The sequence below is a fragment of the Pholis gunnellus genome, assembly GCF_910591455.1.
Source record: "Pholis gunnellus genome assembly, chromosome: 20".
Lineage (NCBI taxonomy): Eukaryota > Metazoa > Chordata > Actinopteri > Perciformes > Pholidae > Pholis > Pholis gunnellus.
In genome coordinates, this window is record NC_136547.1 from 11,087,433 (window position 1) to 11,109,276 (window position 21,844).

At 41.8% G+C, this 21,844-nt stretch overlaps 1 protein-coding gene across 1 annotated transcript in view; it reads right to left on the bottom strand.

Moving 5' to 3' along the window:
- LOC306712050 (sodium/hydrogen exchanger 9-like) overlaps positions 1 to 12,031 on the bottom strand; it is a gene marked incomplete at its 5' end in the record, with an annotated part of 58,022 nt that extends 45,991 nt beyond the window's left edge. The window contains 4 exons of the mRNA XM_079181149.1: positions 4,497 to 4,612; positions 4,702 to 4,787; positions 8,560 to 8,637; positions 11,975 to 12,031. Of these exons, the coding sequence (XP_079037275.1) occupies positions 4,497 to 4,612; positions 4,702 to 4,787; positions 8,560 to 8,637; positions 11,975 to 12,031 (337 nt within the window). The remainder of the gene's footprint in view (positions 1 to 4,496; positions 4,613 to 4,701; positions 4,788 to 8,559; positions 8,638 to 11,974) is intronic.
- Between the last annotated feature and the right edge of the window lie 9,813 nt (positions 12,032 to 21,844).

Below are 21,844 nucleotides of genomic sequence, written 5' to 3' on the forward strand. Positions count from 1 at the left end.
AGAGAGGTTAAATACTGGGGAACCACCAACCAATCAGTAGAGCTGATGAAACCTCTTTGAGCAGTGGCAGAACATTGGAAGGCTATATAACAAAAAGTCCAATTGCCTTTGATTTAAACCCAGATGAGCCAAGATGTTGAAGCTTGCAAGCTTTGGCACCATATGTGAAATTTGCAATAAATATTACAGTAACTTTCTTGTTATGTATTTTATGTTTACAGAGGTTGTGACTTAGTCAGTAACAGTTTCAAAGTGGTAATCAATAAAAAAAAGTCTACACATATGCTGTATAAATAAGGTATTCTGTGCTAATTCTTCATCCTGAAGTGGCCATAGACAGAACATAGCAACTACCAACAACACAGGACACGCTGCCTCGCGTTTCCACAGTTACTTCGGTGGTTCGGGCTGTAAATCAAGACTTAATTTTCCGGCGAGATAGTACAGATTGTACCGGGTGGAAGACAGAATTGCAGAGTGAAATTAAGGCTTATGGGGAACCAATCTAACCGACGATGGTGTCATTATTCTATAGCAATTACATCATTACAACAATCAACATTTACTTCATAATTATAAGTTAATGCATCTCACGACATGTCTTGAAATAAAATGTATCAGATCATTGATGATGAAACTCAAATTTGCGGGGAAAAACACAAACGTATTACGCTCTGGTTTATGCAGCTGAACCTCTCAACATAATGCATCTGCTTAGAAATATGAGCTGAATTCCACGGTGAGTTTACCGACAGTAAGCAGAAGATGCTTGAGCATACGAATGAGCGCATGCACACACAACATGCTCGGCACTGCAGGACGGCTAGGTGGTGACACTGAGTGACAAGGACAATACTGACATTGACGGGGAGGTGACATGCCTGTCAGCTCAGCACTTCGCGTCACCTCAAGTATCTCCCTCAGCAAGATATTGGCTGCAGCATTGTTTACAGATACGGTAGATACGATTACATTAGATTAGGATAGCAATATACCACATTGGATAGATAGATGGATATATAGATAGACAGAAATATACACTAGATAGAAAAAAAAAAAACATACTGGCACAAATAACAAAAACAATGTCACAACAAAGATGCACACTCACAAACACACACACACACGTTCACAAGGATATAGGAATGGACAGGAAAAGAAACTCAGAGCGGTGCCATTCTGAAGGCCTGACAATATCATATTCAAAACAATAACAGCTCCCGGTAGATACAGTTTCCACCTGTTGAGACTAAGATGCCAAAAGAATCCTATAAATTAGTCTCAGAGAAGCTAGTGATATGATTGATTGTGATGCTCTGATGGCGGCGTTTGACCCTTTAGTAAATACCAGGCCAGTGAAAGCATCACAGCCAGTATACGACCGGACTGATAATAAGAGCAGTGGCAAGAGAGCAGCCTCAGGACTTGTTTTGACAGATCTGGCTCTTTGGTCTTTGACAGGTTTAAGGCTCCTGGGTTGGGGAAAATCCTTTATCTGGAGAGGGGGAGGTAGGCCCTGGAGTCAGGATCGTTCCATCTCCTTGCTCCCATAATGCCTGGCTGACGACAGCATGTCGTGCACTACTCACACTGCAAGACGGAAAAAATAAATAAAATAGAGCCCACCCCAAACACACACGCACACACACACGCGCATGCACGCGAGGACGGGTTAGCTGTGTTGTCATGGCAACCCCGTCCCACAGCTGTCAAGTGTTCATCAGTTTCCACAGCAACACCATAAGGTGGAGAGAAGTAGGCAATTATTTCAGACATAATACAGTTGAAAGGGTCCAACGGAAGCCTCATTAGGTCACATTACCCTGCTGCAGAGGTTTAGCAGAGGCAAAGCTCATGGCCATATCAATCAGAGGGCACGGGATTTGCTCGCCGATTTGACCAAATTAGGCAGCTATAATACTGAAAGTGATGCATTAGGGAAGCCGTAACAGTCAACAGGGAATTACTACAATCGCCCCAACTCCGCGTAAGAATTGCTCAATTTTGTAGGCATAGACAAGATGACAAACAGGGGTCACAAGACTGCATTCCTTGCCGTTTGAAAGCCCGTTAAACTTAAACAGCACTTTATAATTAGTAGTTTGCCAGTTTGGTTTTGCTTCCTCTCAGTAGTTCCTTGGTATGTCACATGCACATTTACATATAACTGTTTTTGTATAACTATGTATAACTGCATTTAAGTTGCTGTTAACATCTGGCCGGGGACTGAAGACGTAAACAAGTCATTTCCAGCTCTGGCATCATTTCCAGCTCTGAAATACTAAGAGAAATATGTATGTGCAGTGTCCATGTCAAGAGAACTCCTGAAGAAGGAAATAAATAGAAGCTCAAAGATGAAAGAGAAAAACTACAGAGGCTCCCACCCCACTCCCAAAAAATCCTTTGAGAAGTTAAGTGAGGGTTTCACTGACCTTTTGTAACCATCCCTGATGCTAGAGGATGCAGTGCAGCAGGCGTTCTACAGTGTGACTTGAACCATGTGTCTTATTCTGAGGCTGAAAACAACAGGTTTCATGGCTACAGAGCTTTGGGGGCTTGTATAAAACCACCAATTTAAAATCAATAGTTGCATGCTGGAATGAACAATTAAGTAAATGCTAGGGATATTTATGCCTCCTAACAATTACATGTTTTCAAAAGAATATCAATAGGGATATTACAGACTTAAAAGGTCGTCTCTACTGTCTCAAACTGATTAATACAATCTAGTTGCTCAGGTAGCTTCTGTCCAACTCTTACAAGAGAATGTAAAACACTGCAAAAGAAATGGTAACATACAGGTGCTGTTTACAGCTGCATCTACCTTTAGATCTGCTGTTGTTATTACTAGAAATGTTTTCACAAGTTTTCTCTACCAGCTTAATCTTTTGAATTGTCAGCAGGAGCTGGAGTCTATCCCTCGCTCATGTAGGGGCCACAGACTCACACTGACATTAACTTAAGAGTCTCCCAACCACAAGGGCCATAGCCAGTATTTGAGAAAAGTATGAATCCGAATCCCCCCCAGTGCCACCTCACCCGCCTAAGACAATAGCATTAAATATATATACTATACATCTCCCTACATAATGGTTTAGATACTGCTTGAAATAATCTTCCACACTGCCAAACATATAATATTGAGGATGAAATAGTCACATTTAAAGATATTGATTATAAAAAATATTATCTTTATCATAACAAATGATATTACGGGCGATGGAAACATCCCCATATGCCGAACTACCATCGCTATCTGTTGCTCTCGGAGGAAGCTATCGTAGATTCATTACAGCTGCAATGAGAGCCTGGCCTATTAAATATCTCTGTTATATTCCATAGTCCAGTACGAGCAAAGTGACAAATACATTTGGCTTTACTCACAGCTGCGAGCCCGTGATGACTTTCACACTGTTCTCAAGATCTACAACATTTCAGTTGATACGTGAAATCGTTGCACTCACACAATGAGTCATCCACACAACCAGAGAGCTGTCACACAAGGGTTATGACATTAAGAAAAACAAATATGAATTATTCCTCAATTGTTCTGAGAGTCATTGTGACTGTGTGTATGCATGTGTGTGAAAGTAAGTCTGTGCCTATTTCTGGAGTGTTCCTTTGCTTTGGCCCCTTTCAGAAAATCAGAAAGCCGGCGCTATATTTGGACAGCTCGAGATAGAGGAAGCCAATGGGTGTTTGTGTTTAGGCCATCGATGCGTTGCAGTGTGATTCTAATCAAAGTGAAGAGGGCGCCGGGGCCGACAGGGGGAGAGCACATCGTGGCATGGGAAAATAACGTCGGAACTGACAGCTGCACCATCATCTACGGCTCCTCTTTGACACTCAACCAGATCAACCACCTATTGGCATAAATAATTCATCGGCAAATGAGGACATTAACATTACCACTGCCGCAGCGTCGCGGGATGCCTTATGACATCCCACTTGACTCCTCTTGAAGAACACAGATTATTACTAAGGAAAAAGGTGCACCGAATTTAAAGCAGTTACATCGTCTGCTAGGGCATTGTGACTTTGTGCATGCATCAATCCACGTTATTTATCTCTGTGCAAAGATATGTAGACAGCGAAAAGGATGGCTATAAAGCAAGAAGGGTATTTCACTTAGGTAGAGATGTGTGTGTATTAAAAGGGTTGACATATCATATGTTTTCTGATACTGAGGAGAACTGCATGAATCCACAGGACCAAATCAAACACCAGAAGACGCTTGAACAGGCTTAACACTTTAAACGTCTTTGATATTTATTTTTTTATTCTTTTTTATTAGACTTCCACTCATTTGTATGCGTTAAACTCAGGCAGATCCCTGTGATGTGTCTGTTACACATTCACTGTGAGCAAGTGCCAAACATATTTTTACTTGTGTTGTAAAGTAATAGAATTGTGCAGTGAAGTTTACATCTGTATAAAAACCAGGAAATCAATGTTGCTACTCGAAGTAATGAGAGTTTGTTTATAAGGCCAGCTACCTGGGTCAGTGGCCGACATAATGGCACCAAACAGGAGGCAATCGGTGAGGAAGAAGTCTCCATCTGCTGCTTGGCCCAACAGCACCATCAGTCTGGTGAAGCCGTAGACGCAGGCCCTGGGACAGAGGACAAACAGACAGAAGGACACACAGCGAGGTCATCAGGGAGCGCCAGACAGAGCAGGCCTATCAGTCATCCCTCTAACCGCAGCAGGGCTTCCCCTAGAGTAGTGTGGGTAATGGGGCCAGATGCTACCAGCAGGTGAGTTGACCCGTTTCCAGGCAGCGGCTGCTTAACGCAGGTGGACACACAAAGCTGTGAGTCTGCAGGGCAGCATTACATTCTACCCCATTTACTGCAATATGAGTGTATATGGATCTACATGACCCTCCATTATAATCTACACTCAACTACATAATATACACACACACACACACACACACACACACACACACACACACACACACACACACACACACGTCAACTAGTTCTGTTAGACATCTCATCTCAGCAGCTACCCCATTTTCAGTATTATACACACTCAGACATAATAAAAGGACACCAGAATTATGAGTATGTGTGCTTTATGAGCACAGAATCACCCGGAAGACTAAAAACCATGAGGAGAGTTTGTGAAGGGCATTGTGACAGAAATAAAAACCGAAGCGGTGATTTTATTTGCTCTGGGCTCTGGCCTGACAATAAAACAAATCTACAAATCTACAGTTGGCGATTGTGGCTGAGTGGAGAGCAGGGCCGTCTTTCAATTAGAGGGTTGGTGGTTCAAAACCCTGGCTCCGATGTGTGTCACATGTCGATGTGTCCTTGAGCAAGACACTTAACCCCAAAAATTGCTCCTGTAGCTGTGCCTACGGTATGATAGCATCTGAATTGTAACTCGCTTTGGATAAAAGCGTCAGCTAAATGATTGACATAATGTAATGTAATAATGTACAATCCAACCGTCCCAGAATGCACCACTGTATGCTCTCCCTTATGAAAATACTGCACTTAGAGCAAAAACTTGCTAACATTCTGCATTCAACACTGTGGTCCAGCTCTCGACTGGTAAATGAAGTGTGTTAAGAACTAATCCTGTTACTGTGAAGCATCCCATAATAATCAGTTTGCCAGCTTGTTCTCTGTCCCCAAGGCCGATATTTAAAGTAGTGTCCTCAGGTTGAGCGACTAAGCTGTCTTATTCATCTATCTTTAAGGGAGATTTGAAGTTGTGGTAATGCCGTACATTGTGTGAGTGAGTGAGTGTGAGAGAGAGAGGGAGAGATACAGCGGCAGTAAGAGACAGTGAGACAGGCGGACACGAGAGAGAATGAGAGGAAGTGGATGTACTTTGTCAGTGGAGTCATTAAGGTTCACTCACTCCCATGAGACTCTGTTTTCCCCATGGGATATGGCAGACTCACTAACAAGCAACAGGATTGGTCAGGTCTGGTCCCTTAGCATCAAAGAATGTACACGTGACCCAACATGTCAAACGTCCCGAGGGAATTGGTGAGAGTTTGTCATAGGCCGATCCTGGGAAAGGAAAAGGACTAATGTATGGAAGAAAAGAGGGAGGGAAGCGAGGAAAGACAACATCTTTTACACTGGGTTTCAGCAGGTTGGAGAAGCCTGCAGGCTATAATATCTAGAGGGCATGAGCCTTTCCCATGGATATAAAACATTGTGAATAAGTTAACAACAAAATAATTATACTACAGTGGAAAAAACAGCATGAATAATTAAACAACACACACACACACACACACCAAGTAACCGTTCAACCCAGCAGCAGCTTTAAAAGTATCAGAGTATGGGAACATATTGACATGTTATCTATTTTATATACAGGGGGAAGAACTATTTAAACACACAGAAGCCACTTTAATAGGTTTTATTCGGTAAGTCCAACACAATAGAGGTCCTGCCATTATATGTATTTTTAGTTTTTGGTGACACTGTCAGAAATTTGTAAATGTAATCATGTTTGTTATTGAGGTCATAGTTAAAAGGTGTCATTTTACGAAGTCAGCCTATATCACAAATAACATTTGCATACATGAAGGGGGCCAGAATATTAGAGACATCTCTCAATATGATGCAGTCTAGTACAACACCATCACTTACTGTAACCTCAATAGTAAAAACATAAAATCTAATTGGAGACCTCTATGACCCCCCATAGAGTAAAAGTTGACTTTACGGCAGAACAATGTTATTGGATTTAATTCGATTGTACCGGTGGGCCTAATAAAGTGGCCACTGAATCTATATTTCTGTGGGTGAAATAGTATTTTGTGTGTGTGTGTGTGTGTGTGTGTGTGTGTGTGTGTGTGTGTGTGTGTTTTAAGTGAAAACCTTGTATCTCCAAAATGCCAGAAGGGGAAAAAATATATACCATTTTAATCCTTTGAAAGGGCTTCATTAAATTGAAGTCTGTTTTTCTGATCAAAGTGGATCCTGAAGTTATAACAGGAAAACAACAACTGGAGTTGTGAGTTTTTCACATAGTCTTTGTGTGCAGCAAATTAATACAAGAGAAACAACTGATTTCCTCCAAAGTGTGAGGGTGCCATCTAGTGTTGTGAGGCCAGAATAGCAACCCAGTTCCATTCTACACACTAATGCTCAGCAGGTTTCGATTATTTGATCATCTCAAGTGTGCTGTTGGTGCACACTACAGAACTGTTCATAGCAGACTGATTATAATAGAAAAGGCACCGTTGTTATTAATAGCCTTAATAATGGCTCTATTTCATTGTTGCCATTCAGTTCCATTCCGTTCCATTCAGTTCAGTTGCTATTGTGCATGCTGGCTCACTACTATACCTCACCGGGAAACTTGAGCAGAGCAGTAATTAATGTTAAGGTTACACATGTGCTTTTCCTACTACGACAAAGGCCCATTGTACCTCAATACAATGCAGCAAGCAAATAGAGAAGCTACTCACAGCTGCAGAGAATTTGACTTAATTGCAGATGTGATGACACAGCTGCCGAAAGATCTTCATGAAATCTTTGTACAGTTTACCTCTTTGTATAAATAATAAGTGACATTGTTTTTATGTATTGTATGTCAACTGCAGAAACATTATACTATGACAATTAGTATCAAATTAAACATTTACACAATAGATGCCAGATCTATATGGGAGAATAACCTCGGCATCTCTGAATCATTCACTCAATGGCCTCTCTTCCAGCATATAAACTAATAGTTTTGAATTTGATATGACCCCCTTGATCAACTGAATCATTTCCAATATATACTGCTTGTCTTCTCAATATCCCCTGAGGCTAGTTCTGTTCTCTTTTAACTCTTAAAACACCGGCACAAAGTTCTTCTTGTCATGGCGACACATTACCAGTTAACTTAAAATGCGTTGGTCTCTCGTGATTGGTTAGGGAAAAATCATGTTTGGTTTGTCCGAAACATGGCGGCGCAACATGGCGGAGGACCCACTCCCTATGTAGATATAAATAGCTTGTTTTAAGCTAACTAAAACACGATTGTTAGTGATTATACACCAATGCAAACATAGCTATAATTATTATATTATATTTATTGTAATAGAGCCCCCGAAAGGCCACACACTGGCCATTTATTTATTTTAGATTAAGCACTGTGGAGCTCTGTAAAAAGCTACTCTGCAGGATATGTTGTGATATCCATTATCTCGGCCACTCTCTTACTTCTGTGCACCTTAACTCTGTGTGTGTTAATGTATTTTTGACGTGTTCATTTGCGTGAATGAAAAAAAGAAAATGCTTACCCTATAGTCATACAGCTGATTATGGTTCCCAAAAACGCAAAGGTCAAAACAGATCCAAGATTCCCAATGAATCGTTTCTAGAACAGAAATTTGAATGAACACCAATCAGTAACATCAAACAAGCAGCTCAACAGTATGCAACACATTTACTCAAATTCCATGTAACCAACAGCAGCACACGCTGACAGGCAGTGCTTTTATTGAACTGACGAAGCACACATACAAAAGGAGCAGTCCTTTGATGATGTCGTTGTCCCCTACAGTGAGGCATGTCAGGACAGCAGTCTCACCTGATTCAGGGTGTAAGCTCCATGGAAGATGATAGGTGGCAGGAACAGATTGAAAAGGACCTCGGGATCAAAGGTCTCCTGTAAAAAGACAGAGCTGTTGTGTTGGTGACTGACAGGGCTCCGTGGGGAGCGAGAGGACCCCGTTTACTGGATGTGACTGACTGACAGATATTACACAGACACTGTTCACTTCAGCAGCTCTGTTTTGCAGACAGGCAGCAGTTCTTTTTTCTCTTTGAATCCCAATGTCACAATGGTCTCCTGGTACCGAGACATCTGTCCTTTCTTTCTAAAATAAAATATATAAAACTTTTGCATATTGTAATAGAAAAAGGTATTACACTCAAGGCTTATATTTTGTTATTGTTCCCACCCATGAATATTGCAGTTGGAAGCATTATAGGTACCATAAAGTAGGCTCCAACCGGTCTACATGCAAAAAGCATCACATTGTAGCTTAAAGAAACACAAACATGAACCTGGTTTAACTGCTATGTTAGGAAATACTACAAATTCCTCTCAACAGCAAACTTTGAATCTTCAGTAGGGCCACTACTTCGATGGTGCATTATTACAACAGCCCTATAATTTAATTACTGTGTACTGCATTAGCATTCTGCACCAGTGCCCTCACTCAGACTGCCTCAGCTGATTAAAGCAAAGCATAATACAAAGTGAGAAGTCTAATGAATTGTGTAAGTGTTCGCCACGGAGGCTCCCAGTGTTCTTTAGAATGGGAATAAGCAAGAACCATTAGTGAAGACGCACATGTTGAGACAATGGGTGGATTAAAATCAAACAAAATCCAAGCCGCTGATCGCAACAACCTACATTACCTTCAACACAAACAGTAGCCAGAGCTTAAGGCTTTTCTTAACATACCGTGCACGTTCTTTGTCTGTTTCTCATCCCAGCCAACATGATGCAATACAAGCTGCCCAGAAAGGTAGCCTTTCATGTCCTTCATCCTCGAATCCATTTTATGTCTATTGTGGGTACCGAATGAGGATCAAACGGCAGCGATATTCAATTCAGATCAAAATAATGTTACTTTCTCCGGATTACTACATCCCGCAAGGTCTCATTACATTGCTCGAAATGAAATTCCAGTTCAATTAAATTTCAGATATGTGGTGATGATGCTTGCAGAGAAATTATTGAAGCAGCCGGAATAGCATGAATATTTGGACAAATGAAAATAGGCCCGTCTCTGCAAATGCCCCATTTCCTGGAAGCATTGCATTTTGGTGTCACATATGTGTATGTGTGGATATGTGGAAGATTGCATTTTTAATAATAATTTCTGATGCCGCAAAGCCCCCTATAGCTTGGAGTGACTCTGCTTTCACAGTAATTCACACTTGAAATGGTTGCCAGCTCTACAAATTGCTCCCATCTTTCTGCTGCCGTCACCCGGCTTAAAATAAATTACTTTCTCGTGACTGCAATTACCCACAGAGCACAATATAGATGTATTTTTGCAGACTGTGCATGACAAATACAAAATGGCATAACAGAGACTAATACAGACACTGTAATCAATTATGCATATGCTAGTGGTTTTATTCTAAGGGCCACCTGCGCCACAGAATCGGGGATGGAGGTGTGTTGTATACACTAATTGCCTCTTCAGCTGAGCAGCACTAAATTTAATCAGACCACAAACTTTAATGCTTTACTCCCCAGCGGCACATAATGGACTCAGTAATGCAATGAAATTCTTATCTCTCTCTGCTAGGCCCCCTTATGTATCAGGCTTAATAGCGTGAAGGCTACACAGAATGGTCTGACCAAAGTAATGGCCTTTGTGGTAGCCTCTGCTGGTTTGCTAATGAGACCCCAGCATTCAAAAGGGGCCAAAGAGTCCAAGCCATTAGTGAAGAGTTACACTTGGCCTGGATGATTTGTAGGGTTCATGGGTCACTTACTCCCTTTGTCTCTGGTTGAAATATCGCTCTGAGATTGAGAAATACATTTTCAAATACACTCGTTCCACATCCTCTCATGCTTGTTCGCCATCGTGTGGCTGAATCCCCGGCTCATTGGTTGGTTTCTCCCTGATAGCGCCGCCACAATATGAAAGCAAGCCAGAAAACAGTAATAATACTAATTACAACCAGAGGCGCCTGTCAAAGCTTTGGCTCTTCTACTTAGCGGTTACATTGGGGTCTCTAACTAATCCATTTTCCACAAATACTTTTGAAGAGAAGTTTGCAGCACTATGGCTTAAGGTCCAGTTGTAACATTATTCCTGTTGCATCTCAGTGACAAAGAAATATCACAAATAAACTATGCTTTGATAAACTGTTTAACAATCCTTGCATGTGGAATTCAAATGAGACCTTCAGCATTAAACAAAATCATGCTGAGAACACATTTTTTAATTGGATGTTTATTATTTTAGAAATATACAAGAATATTAGAAAACTAAGGTTGATTGCAGTTTTCACATCATTACCAAACCAATATACTGTGTTCAATAGACTATAATATACAATGTCATATTTATGTTATATGTAAGTACAACATAAAATAGCAAAGAGGTTCAATGTTATGCTTCCCATAGAAACAAAATAGGTCTCTTAATTGTGGAAAATAATTTACAATTCAAACACTGTGCTGACCAAACCTCTATTTGAGTCAGCAAAGTACAACTGCTTATTAAACTCCCAGCGTCAAATCATGAGCAGCAGTGCATCTCTACGACATTCAGAAAACATCATTAATGTACTTTTTGCTCGGCAGATTGTGATTTGGAATATATATTCATAGGATCATATTTCCCTCCACTTTCGAACAGATGGTAGATATTCCCATCCATTACTGTGTTCTGTCCGTGAGGTTGAGATGTTCATCGCTATCTAAGAGGGAAAAGCTGCATTGCCTGTTTAGATTACCCAACTATCTCATATCTTTCCTGCAATGCAGAGCAATCCGGCACCAATATCACTTGAATCTCATTATGGGAATTCTGCAAGTAAACAACACAGAATGTCTTCACAGGAACCCACATTTCAAGAAAAGATAAATTGCAATTGTATTCACGGTTTATGTTTGCAGTTGCAGGAACATACTTTGAAGAACGTGTTAGTACTATTTTTGGTTATTGATCAAACACTTTGTGTTGCTTTATCTACTTTACAAGAGTTCTGGCTGAGGAAGTACAAAAGGCCCAGGACCTCTGCTCACTAGCTATATCCAGGGAAAACGTGTGTTCATATTTCAAAAGGATTACCCCGCGGAAAGCACCTGGACCTGATGGCATCCTTGGTCAAGCTCTCAAGGTGTGTGCAGATCAACTGGCAGATGTCCTCACAGACATTTTCAAGCTCTCACAGCTCCAGTCTGTAGTCCCCACGTGTCCCAAAACGACCAAAGCCCTCTGCCTGAACAACCACCGCCCACTACCACCCACCTCCATCATCATGAAGTGCTTCGAGCGGATAGTCAACACCTTCATCACCTCCTTCATCCCTGACTCACTGGACCCACTTCAATTTGCAGGTGAAATAGATCTGTGGATGACTCCATCACCCTCGTCTCCCACACTGCCCTCTCCCACCTGGAAACACATATGTGAGAATGCTGTTCATTGACAATAGTTCAGCGTTTAACACCATCGTGCCCTCCAAAGATTGTCATCAAGCTCAGAAACGTGGGGTTCAACACCACCCTCTGTGACTGGATCCTGAGCTTCATAATGGGCAAACCCCGGTGCACATCGGCACCACCACATCCTCCACCCTTACTCTCAGCACCGGAGCCCCTCAGGGCCGCATGCTCAGCCCTTTCCTGTATTCCCTGTTCACGCACCACAGCTCCGACAAAATCATTAAGTTTGCTAACGAAACGACCACCATCGGCGACGAGACAGCCTACAGACAGGAGCTCAGGGCCCTCATATTGTGGTGCCTCGACAACAACCTCCATCTCAATGTCTAAACTAAGGAGCTGGTTGTGGACTACAAGAAGCGACAGCGAGGACCATCAATGGGACTGCGATGGAGAGCGTCAGTAGCCTCCTGTTCCTCAGGGTTCAACATCAGTGAAGACCCCACCACACAAACACCATCAAAAAGATACTTCTTCCTCCCGGCACTATAATATAGGTCAAATTGTTTTCTTGCTCTATTTCTCTCTTGCTTCCCTAATAACAAACAGAACATGTAAGTAATTTAGAAGAAAAACAATAACTAGGCACCTTTAGAAGATATTTTGTTGATATAAATACCCAGCATACACAAGGGACAAAATATAGGTGTGATCAAAGGAAAGAAAAATTAAGGAAATATTTGTTTATATATATATATATATATATATATATATATATATATATAAATATATAAAAGTACATCAGAGGAAAATAAAGCATCCAGTTTGTTTTCACATGTTCGCTCTGTACTATTGATTGTGCACCTTTTGAAAGTAAACGTTTTATTAACAGGTTGTTTCACTTTCCATTAGAGGCTATGTTGTGTCACAAAATGCACCACATATCCACATCAACAATTCACTTTTTGTAACATTTATTTGAAGCGCAGGTCAAATCAAATTGCCATAGTTACCGTATGAGGGGTTGAGACCGGCGGGCCTCGATGGTTGAATCTCCCGACATGTTTAAAGTTGAAGTGCGATGTGACGTTGATTGTCAAGAGGAGAGGTGTGCTGTTGAGACCAACACAAGTGCAAACCGTTTCCTTGTTGTCTCCCCGGTCAAATGACAAGCATCTCACCATCAACCCCACAAGCATACCTGCAGAAGAGCACCAACAAGACAGACGAAGCTGCAGTTATGAAAACTATGTAACATACTTAAAACTATTCCAGAAGTAAATGAATCATAATGCAGCTACTGTAATGCAAAAACATCCAAAGCATAACGTTATAATGAAATACAAATCAGGTATAGGCAATTATTGTTTTGGTGTAATGCCTAAATTAAAAGTTTGATTCCAACATCAAGCCATAATGCCTTTATCAATATCATTATCCTTAATTTGGCTGTGAACAATGTAAGCTATAACTTGCCTCTCATTCATTGTGGTTGTTGTGTTAATTAGAAATTTCCCTCATAAAGATAAATTATAAAAATGGTGACAGGAGCCAAATTAGATAATGTGACCAATGCATTCTTACTAAGGCCCAGATTTGACAAATTTAACCCAAAGCTGCCTTTTTATTATCATCATTCTGATATATAATGTGAACTGTGAGTTCCGGAAGTGTTGATGTATAACGGCTTCCGTGCTCTAGCCTCTAAATTGGCTACTTACCATAAAACATTGCACCTCCAGTTTCAGTTATAAGTCTATATTTAAACTGTTTTAACTTCCACACACTGAGAATGGTAAGAAGTGCCAAGCCGACAGCTGCGAGTATCAACAATGCACTGTCTTGTTTTTGCGTGACCGTGGCCGACATCTTCAAAGCCGAGGGCAAACTTTTCGGAAACAACTGTCTTACTTGAGATTCAATTCAGCAGCAGCAACATCCGTATCAGCAGCGCTCGAGAGCTCGTGCTGCGTTCAGTGTTGCTTGGTAATCTCAGTTGTTATCCAATTTAAGGGAAACTGCTAAGTTGATTAAGTAGTGAAGATATTTTTGTGAGCATGTATATTTTACAAATCAAAAGATACAAAGCTGTTTTGCTGAAGTACCAATGCAACAGATGAGACTGAAACATAACATCTGGACAAGATATAATTACTATTGTCTTAGAAAGCCAAATTAAAGCCTTTCAGCAATTTAAAAACACAATAGATCACATTTTCCTACTGACACGGCTCATGACCTTATATCTCTACTACGCTTTAAAACAAAATCCGGTATTTCCCAAAGCACCTCGATGCCTCATACTTTGGATGTCCGCCTCTGATTTTCCAGCAGGTGGCAGTATGTTCAAGCTAATTCACGCGGAGCTCGTGGGAGCCCACTGTGAGGGGCCGGACGGAATCTCCACTTTCTGTCTCCAAGTGAATCAAGGATCGGCCTTAATTAGCACTTAATTAAACAAAGAGTCTTTAGGTAGTAAGGTAATGATGGTTTACTTCGATTGTTATACAAAAACAATAAACATGTAACAACCTTTTGAAATGCCTAGAAATAGGCTGCTGTATGTGTCACCAGTGTTGACTCCAGACTGTCAAATTAAACATTGAAATTAACATGTTTGAATTAGGCCCCCTGGTCCTATTACACATGCAAGTCCAACTTTCAATTATGTAAACCAAGGGCTGGTTTTCATATATGAAGCTGGGCTCACAATCCAATTGAGTATTAATGAACAGTTATCATCTTCGCCCTGATCAAGTTATTTTTGCAGGGTGATCTCCTCACAATCAGGTATTCAGTGCAATTCTGACACTGACACCTCTGATTCCGGTTCAGTTAAGGCCACGTGCTTCCAATGCTTTATTACACTATGACTGCAGTATGTGTGTAATGTTTTGTACAGAAACTCTTTATATGAACAGCAGTCTTTTTTATGTTGAAAGTTCCTTTAAATAAATGTACCACGTCTTACTCAGCATTTTTATTCTAAACACGTGGATTTGTGTTGCATGGTGAGCTGTTTATTTTTAGATTATGTCACTATCTTCTACCAAACAGTCGCTTTCAGAGTGACAGAGGCACGGAGAGAGAGAGAAAAATAGAACAGTGGGCAAACTTTGCTCTGGGGGCGGTATTCCAGACAAGACAATATTAGAATACTCGCTTAGCAACCGCTGCCGTAAACCCTACAGCGGGTGTCGTAAAGGGTAAAGAGGCTGGTGTTGAAAAGACTCGAAACAGAACCCATTGTGGTTGTTGGAGAGGAGTGAGCCGCTGCACGAGAGAGGAGGCAATTCCGCGTAACACAAAGGGACTCGCGATAAGCGGACAGTTACGGACGTGCACGCACAACACTGGCGCTGGGGGTCTTTTGTGAAGAGGACCGCGTCGTCCAGTCGGAAAGATCCGGTTTACGAAGAGTTAAGACTCGACATCCCAAACTGTTTATTTCTGCAGCTAGCAGGGCTAGCTGGCTCGATACCCAGGAGCTAGAAATGGGAAGCCCGTTGTGAGTTTGCCTGATAGCGATCTTCGTCGAGCTTTTTTTTTTTTTTCTTTTTGAAGAAGAAGAAGCAGTTTCCGCTCCGCATGCTGTCGGCGGTGATTTGAAGTATCAGCCGCAACTTTAAAGAATGATATCGACGGAGCGCTAAGCGTTACACTACTGCCGACCCGGAGAGGAGGAAAGTCACACAGGTTTGTTTCTCACTGTTTCTTCATCTCACTGCAAAACCGTGTGCACGTTGAACTAACACTGTTTATAATGTGAACTGTGCACGGGGGTGATTTGGTGCAACCTCGACTTGAATAATTGACGACAAAAAAAAGCATGAACTCTTCTGTATTTCTTTTCTTGTTTTTCAGTATACGAGAGCATGCTTGACACTTGAAGCGTCACTGTTGCTAACGTTACCCCAGAGCTGATGAAATGATAATCAGTGTTTTTGGTGGAAACAAACTCTTATCAGATGCCCACATGCTGGGGATGTTGTTTTGTTACAACATAAACCTCAGCGTTACGTTACAATTCATCTTGTTGGCAGAACATTAGTCACTGGTACTTAAACACCACTTAACATAATGTACCAAACTACAATAGAGTGTCTCTTATACTTATAGATATTATATTCCTTTGGTCATGTGTGTGCAGAATATATATTATAGCAACAAGAAGATATGAAATAAGAAGATATTTATTTGCTTGAGGCACCATTAAAAAGTGCTTCTCCAACAAAACATGTTTTTGCATTGCTTCCTATTTACTTGGGTCATTTTTGGATACTCCAATCAATGTACCTCCACTAGTCTTGGATTGATTTGATATATATTTGTATTCTTGTCGACATGAGCAAACCGCAGGTTGAGACGTTTGCTTGTCAGGTAGAACAGCTTGAAAATAATAGAGTAAATTGCAATCATGGCTAAATGGACTTGGCCATGAGATTTCTGCGATTGCACGCTCTTTGCAGACTTCTGCCCTGGATTGCTTCCAAGAAAAATATATTGTCCCCCCAGTCCTACCGTTTGGTTCAGACAAATTCTCTTTTACTGTCCAATGAATAGAGCAGGCTGCTTTCATAATGGGCGACTAATTGTGGCGCCTTTCTGCAAGGTTGGTCGAGGGAACTATGAGAATAGACCGATTTGCTACACTTCAGACTTCCTGCTGGTGGTTGAATTTGAATGTTTCTCAGAGCGGTATATGAGAGTTTTAGACCTTTTTTAAACTCACCAAATCAAACTCCGATAAAAGCAACTTCTACAACAGATGGAGTGACTTTAAATGGAATAATGAATGTCTGTCGGGTAATCAATTTTACCCCCCCCTCGCCAAACATATCTCTCATTTGTTTAAACCGAAGCTTGCTTTGACAGCTTGTTTTAATCAGTCCAGGTGTAGCTTCCATTAGATGACACTTTTGTTTAGCAATGGAATTAACATGATATTTAAATGTATGACAACTTTTCAAACTCCTGCAGAACGATGCTGGCTTGTTTTTTAAACTGTGCATCTGTTTTAAATTAAACCAAACAAACATGTTCATCGGTGGAAGAATCCAGAGCAAGTCTCCCCGCTTCGAGTGTGTCCTTTCCGAACGCCTGCGTCAGTTTGGCGCAAAAGCAGATGCCATTGATATTCTCATTAAAGCCTCTGCCGTTTGGTTTTGGCCAGAGATGAATGGACTAATGCTCATGTGGGGTTTCTGCTAATTGATGCTTCTATTCCGAGGACTCAATTTTCCATTAGGCGGGCCCGAATGTTGCTGTTGTTTGTATCTACCCGTCACCGTCTACGCGTTTGCTGTACTGAGGAAATCCGATGGTGGAGTCTGAATGTTTTTTTTTTTTTTTTTTTTTTTTTATCAAACATTATTGACTCCACCGGTCGATAACCTTGGCAACAGTAGTTCCTCTCTCCAGCTAGAGTCGCACATTGCAATGGAAGGGGGGGGGGGGGGGCTTTTTTTCCCCGAGCTTGGTGGCAATACCGACGTTCTCGTGGGTAGACGCGTTAATGTGTGTGTTTGTGTGCATCCATTCAGAGATGGAGACCTGCTACTCTGTATTCGTGTGCGCTCTCTTTGCATTCATCTCCATCACAAGAGCAATAGCTCAAAGTTCACCTTGCTGTCCATTAGCTATGCATTAGTGGTATCTTTCCTCTGTATTTCTCTCTTTTCCTCTCTCCCCCAAACCCATCCACTGTGTCCTTTTTTTTTTTAAACACTTCGTCTTTGCACTCTCTTTTTTTCTTTTTTTTGCACATCCAGTTGGAATTAATCAAGCATGTTCATGTGTGGCTTGACTTCATTATATCCTAATGAAGTTTAGCCTCAGGTGCAGTGAAGGAAATGGGTTAGCCCGAGAGTAGCCTGGCCCTCGTACGCCATTATCTGACGTACGCCATTATCTGAAACCGGCTCCACACAATGAGCTGTGGAAAAGATTATTCATGACGGAAACTTTCCCTTTTCAAGCCCTTCTTTCTTATCTGGGTTATTCTGTCAAAATCAAAGTTTAAATAAAAGTTAAAATATTAGGATATTACGATTTTATCTTCCTCTGTCTCGACCTTTGTCATTCTGTTTTAAGCCAACATGGGGCCTATTGCTTCATCTTGTGCCTTCTCTGTCTCAGTAATGAGCCATTTTGCGGCTCTTAACATCTGCCAAACTTGGAACATTTTTGAATGCGAGACTCATCTCCCATGCATGAGGAGTCAGGCTTCCTTTGATTTGGCCTCTTTTCTTTGCCTCTCTTTCGAAGTGCTCGCCGCAGTACTTTGTAGACTAGAGTACGCTGAAAAACTTTCTTACCCGAGTTTTGGCGGTGGCTGTGTGTGTATGTGTGATGAGAGGTAATTTTGGTGCTTACTCTAAACAAGGTTTTTCCTCTTGGTATTGTGCATCCCTCCTTCTGGCGGAGTGCAGAAGGAGCAGAGGCACCGTGGGGGAGGAATGGAGGAGGGTGGGGTAATTTAAAACACACGTTTTCTGTGGTCACAATGAGGTTTGTCCAAAAGAAAACACTGCTTTAAGTTTCACTGCCCGTCTATTCCGGTGGGTAACATCTGTGTTGGAATACAAAGCATCTGGCTTCAATTTCGAGCTTTAAGTGAACTTTACCCACGTCAAATACCTGTATAGGCAACCTTGAGCTCTATGCAGTCTGCCTGTCCTGTTGGATGACTGTCAGCCTTGGGGTGGCATGCAGCAACAGACGGCGAGGGAGTGAAATAGTGATGGTTTTGCAGGTTTCAAAATGAATAAAAATAAAAGCCATCTAGTCGGGTAATCGCCAAGAAAAATCCCCGTCCTAAATGATCATGCATCCTTCCAATGAAGCTGAATGTTTTGATCTTATTCACACTATTACTCTGTGTAGCAGCAGCACCAAGCTATAAAAAACAACTCTAATCTAGTAGCATTTCAATTCCTATACTCTCCTGCTTCATGCCAAACAAAAGCACAGGATCAGGGGTAAGCCATCATTGGCACATTCGTGCAATTCATTGTCAATATTTTAAGCATTTTAAACACCGTGGCTGTCAATTCACCAGCAAAATGCAGTGTGTGGCTTATTCTTACACCTCAGCAATTAGTACGATCATTGACATAATCCAGGTAACGCTCCGGAGGTAATTGAGGCCTAACTGGTTTCTCTCTGGAGAGAAGAAGAAGCCACGCCCCCTCCGCACGTCAGGTGCATCTCATTCCTCCGCCGTGTCCAGGTCATGTTCGTGGGGCTTGTTCCAGCTCGCCCTGGCTCTCTGCTGCTCTCGCTAAAGGATGAAGGGGCTGATCGTCTTCTGCGCCTGGCTGAGGTTATGTTTTGTCCTCTTTGAGCCGCCTGCTGATCCTAGTTAAATCTCATATCTGCACTCGAGATCTCGCAGGCCCGTCTGGGCTGCGACTGCCTCTGTTAGATGCTAAATGGCACTTGAATCGAGATCTTATAGCAACGGGATATTCAGTTTTCCCCTCAAGCGATGAGCTTCCTCTCGCTCCCTGTAGTACAAGGCACAAGGCACACATCCTTTTGGCTTCTATTGAAGTTGTTGTTTTTTGGGGAGGTTTCTTCATACAGACTTTGTTTCTTTATTTCCTATCTCCCAATCCATCTTCCTTTCCCAACTTTAATATGAATATCTGGCAGAAATTGAATTAATCTTTCACACTAATAAATTATTGTGTTGGCCTTCTTCTTAGCTCTTTCTGAATGGATGCGACTGAGAGGGTTTTTGTTAATTTATCACACTGGAGGCATTTAGTTGAAGTCGGCTTGATGTGGATTTTGAGTTTCTTTATTTAGTTTGCCCAATGAAATGCTGTTTCAGGCTCAATAAGTAACCATTGCTTCTGAGATGAATCAGATCAATGCAGGCATGAAGTAGAATATTCAAGAAAGTGTTTAACTTCCAAACTGTAAAATGACCATTATCATCGTGCTCTTCATTATAATGCTAAAATAAATAAATGCTGACCCATGTCTTGGGGGAAATTGTGACACATTACCATTAAGATTTAAAGCACATATTTAGTTTAAAAATAGATTTTTAAGAGCTTCTATTTAATAGATGTAAAGTAACTCATTATCTCTGCCGTACTTTTGGTACAAGAGAAGGAAAGCATATGCTCATTGTTGAGTCACATTGCTTGACTTTTAGATTTCTGGTGAGAAAAGAAATGCATGAATCATATTTCTTTTTTCTTAAAAAAAAATGTATGTAGTGCAGCTGTCTGTAGTTCCCCTTTTCTTTTTTTTTTGATACGGTCTATTTTTACATGAGTGATGTTAGCCTGATCTGCTCAGTGTATTTTCAGACAGGGCTGTGAGGTATAGGAACTAGTGCGTTCGGCTTCTTATCTGACACTCCGCAGCCGCACATCTCTCACAACCGCTGCTCTCTTGGCCGCCTCGAGCCCCCCGTGCCTCCCCCCCGATCTCAGCCACTTCGATCTGAAAGCGAAACGCGAGGAACCCATCGACACGCCACGCTAATCACACTAGCGTGCCGTGCCCTCTCAAGTCGGCTGTCCTAATAGGCACGTCCTAATGAGCTCTAATTGAGGATTGCTAATTTGCATGGCCCGAGTCATTGTCTTTCGTAAAGCGACTTATAAGACTTACAAGGCTCATTGCTAAAAAGCTGATTGAGGGGCCTAACATGGCTTCACTGTGGGCAGGCTGCAGAGGGGGAGGGGGGGGGGGGGGGGGGGGCTTGAGAGGCTTCTTAGATTCTTCTTGTACTGTGAATCCAGATTGTTGTCTCTTTCTTCCATGCGTTAGTTCCCACCATTCCCTCTTCTGCTGACGTCGATGTGCCTAATAGAGGTGTTCACAGAGTCTCTCCTTCACCCCCTCAACCACGTACGTTATTTTAGTGACACCAGCCGTTTTCAAAGAAACCACTTCAAAGCCTGATTGAAACGAGGCAGGGCAACTCTGATCAAAGGTTAAACTACGCACAGCGTGAATCTCCACAATGCAGAGTGAGACTTCTCTATTTGAAGCGAGGAGAAGGAACATTAGGTTTTTCTGAGCTCGGAGTAACTATTGAGGTATGCAGGCGGATTGTTATTTTGCTGTGCATCGGGAAAAAAGTGATGGATACTTCTGTAGCGGCGGAGGAAGGTCCTCTGAGGAATCATCCTCGCAGTGCAGCACATTTTTATTTATACGAGGGGAGGATGTTGTACATTTCCTCTTAATTTGATCATTGACACTGTTTTTCCCTTTCCCATACTGTTATTTATCTTTTTTTTATTCGGGGGGAGTATACAAGCGATCATTTCTCAAAGAGAAAGTGCTCAAACAGGCACAGGCAGGTTTATTGCATTGGCTGAGGTCCATCTTATTTCTGCTCAAAAAGTGATGAAATCTCTTAAATGACCCTCTCAATTAGAAAATGTGTATTTCAAGTGTGTTTTTGTGAGTTTTTGTAGGGGGTATCACATCCTAGGACTTTGGTGTTCAAGTTACAGGTCCAGCAGAAACAAATGAGATAAACCTTTTTCATTCCGTGTTTTTCCGTTTTGTGAAACGTTTTTTCATCTCCCCTGATGTAATGACTTCCCCCCTCTCCCTCTCTTTGCTTGATTTCAGGCCTGCTGGCTCGAGGTTGCACACAAAACACCAAGAAGGGAGAACATGACTCACTGGCCCCTACCAGAGACTGGCACGGGGCAGCTGTGCCAACCTCGCCCCTGCCTGCCGCTTTAGAAGCATCCCC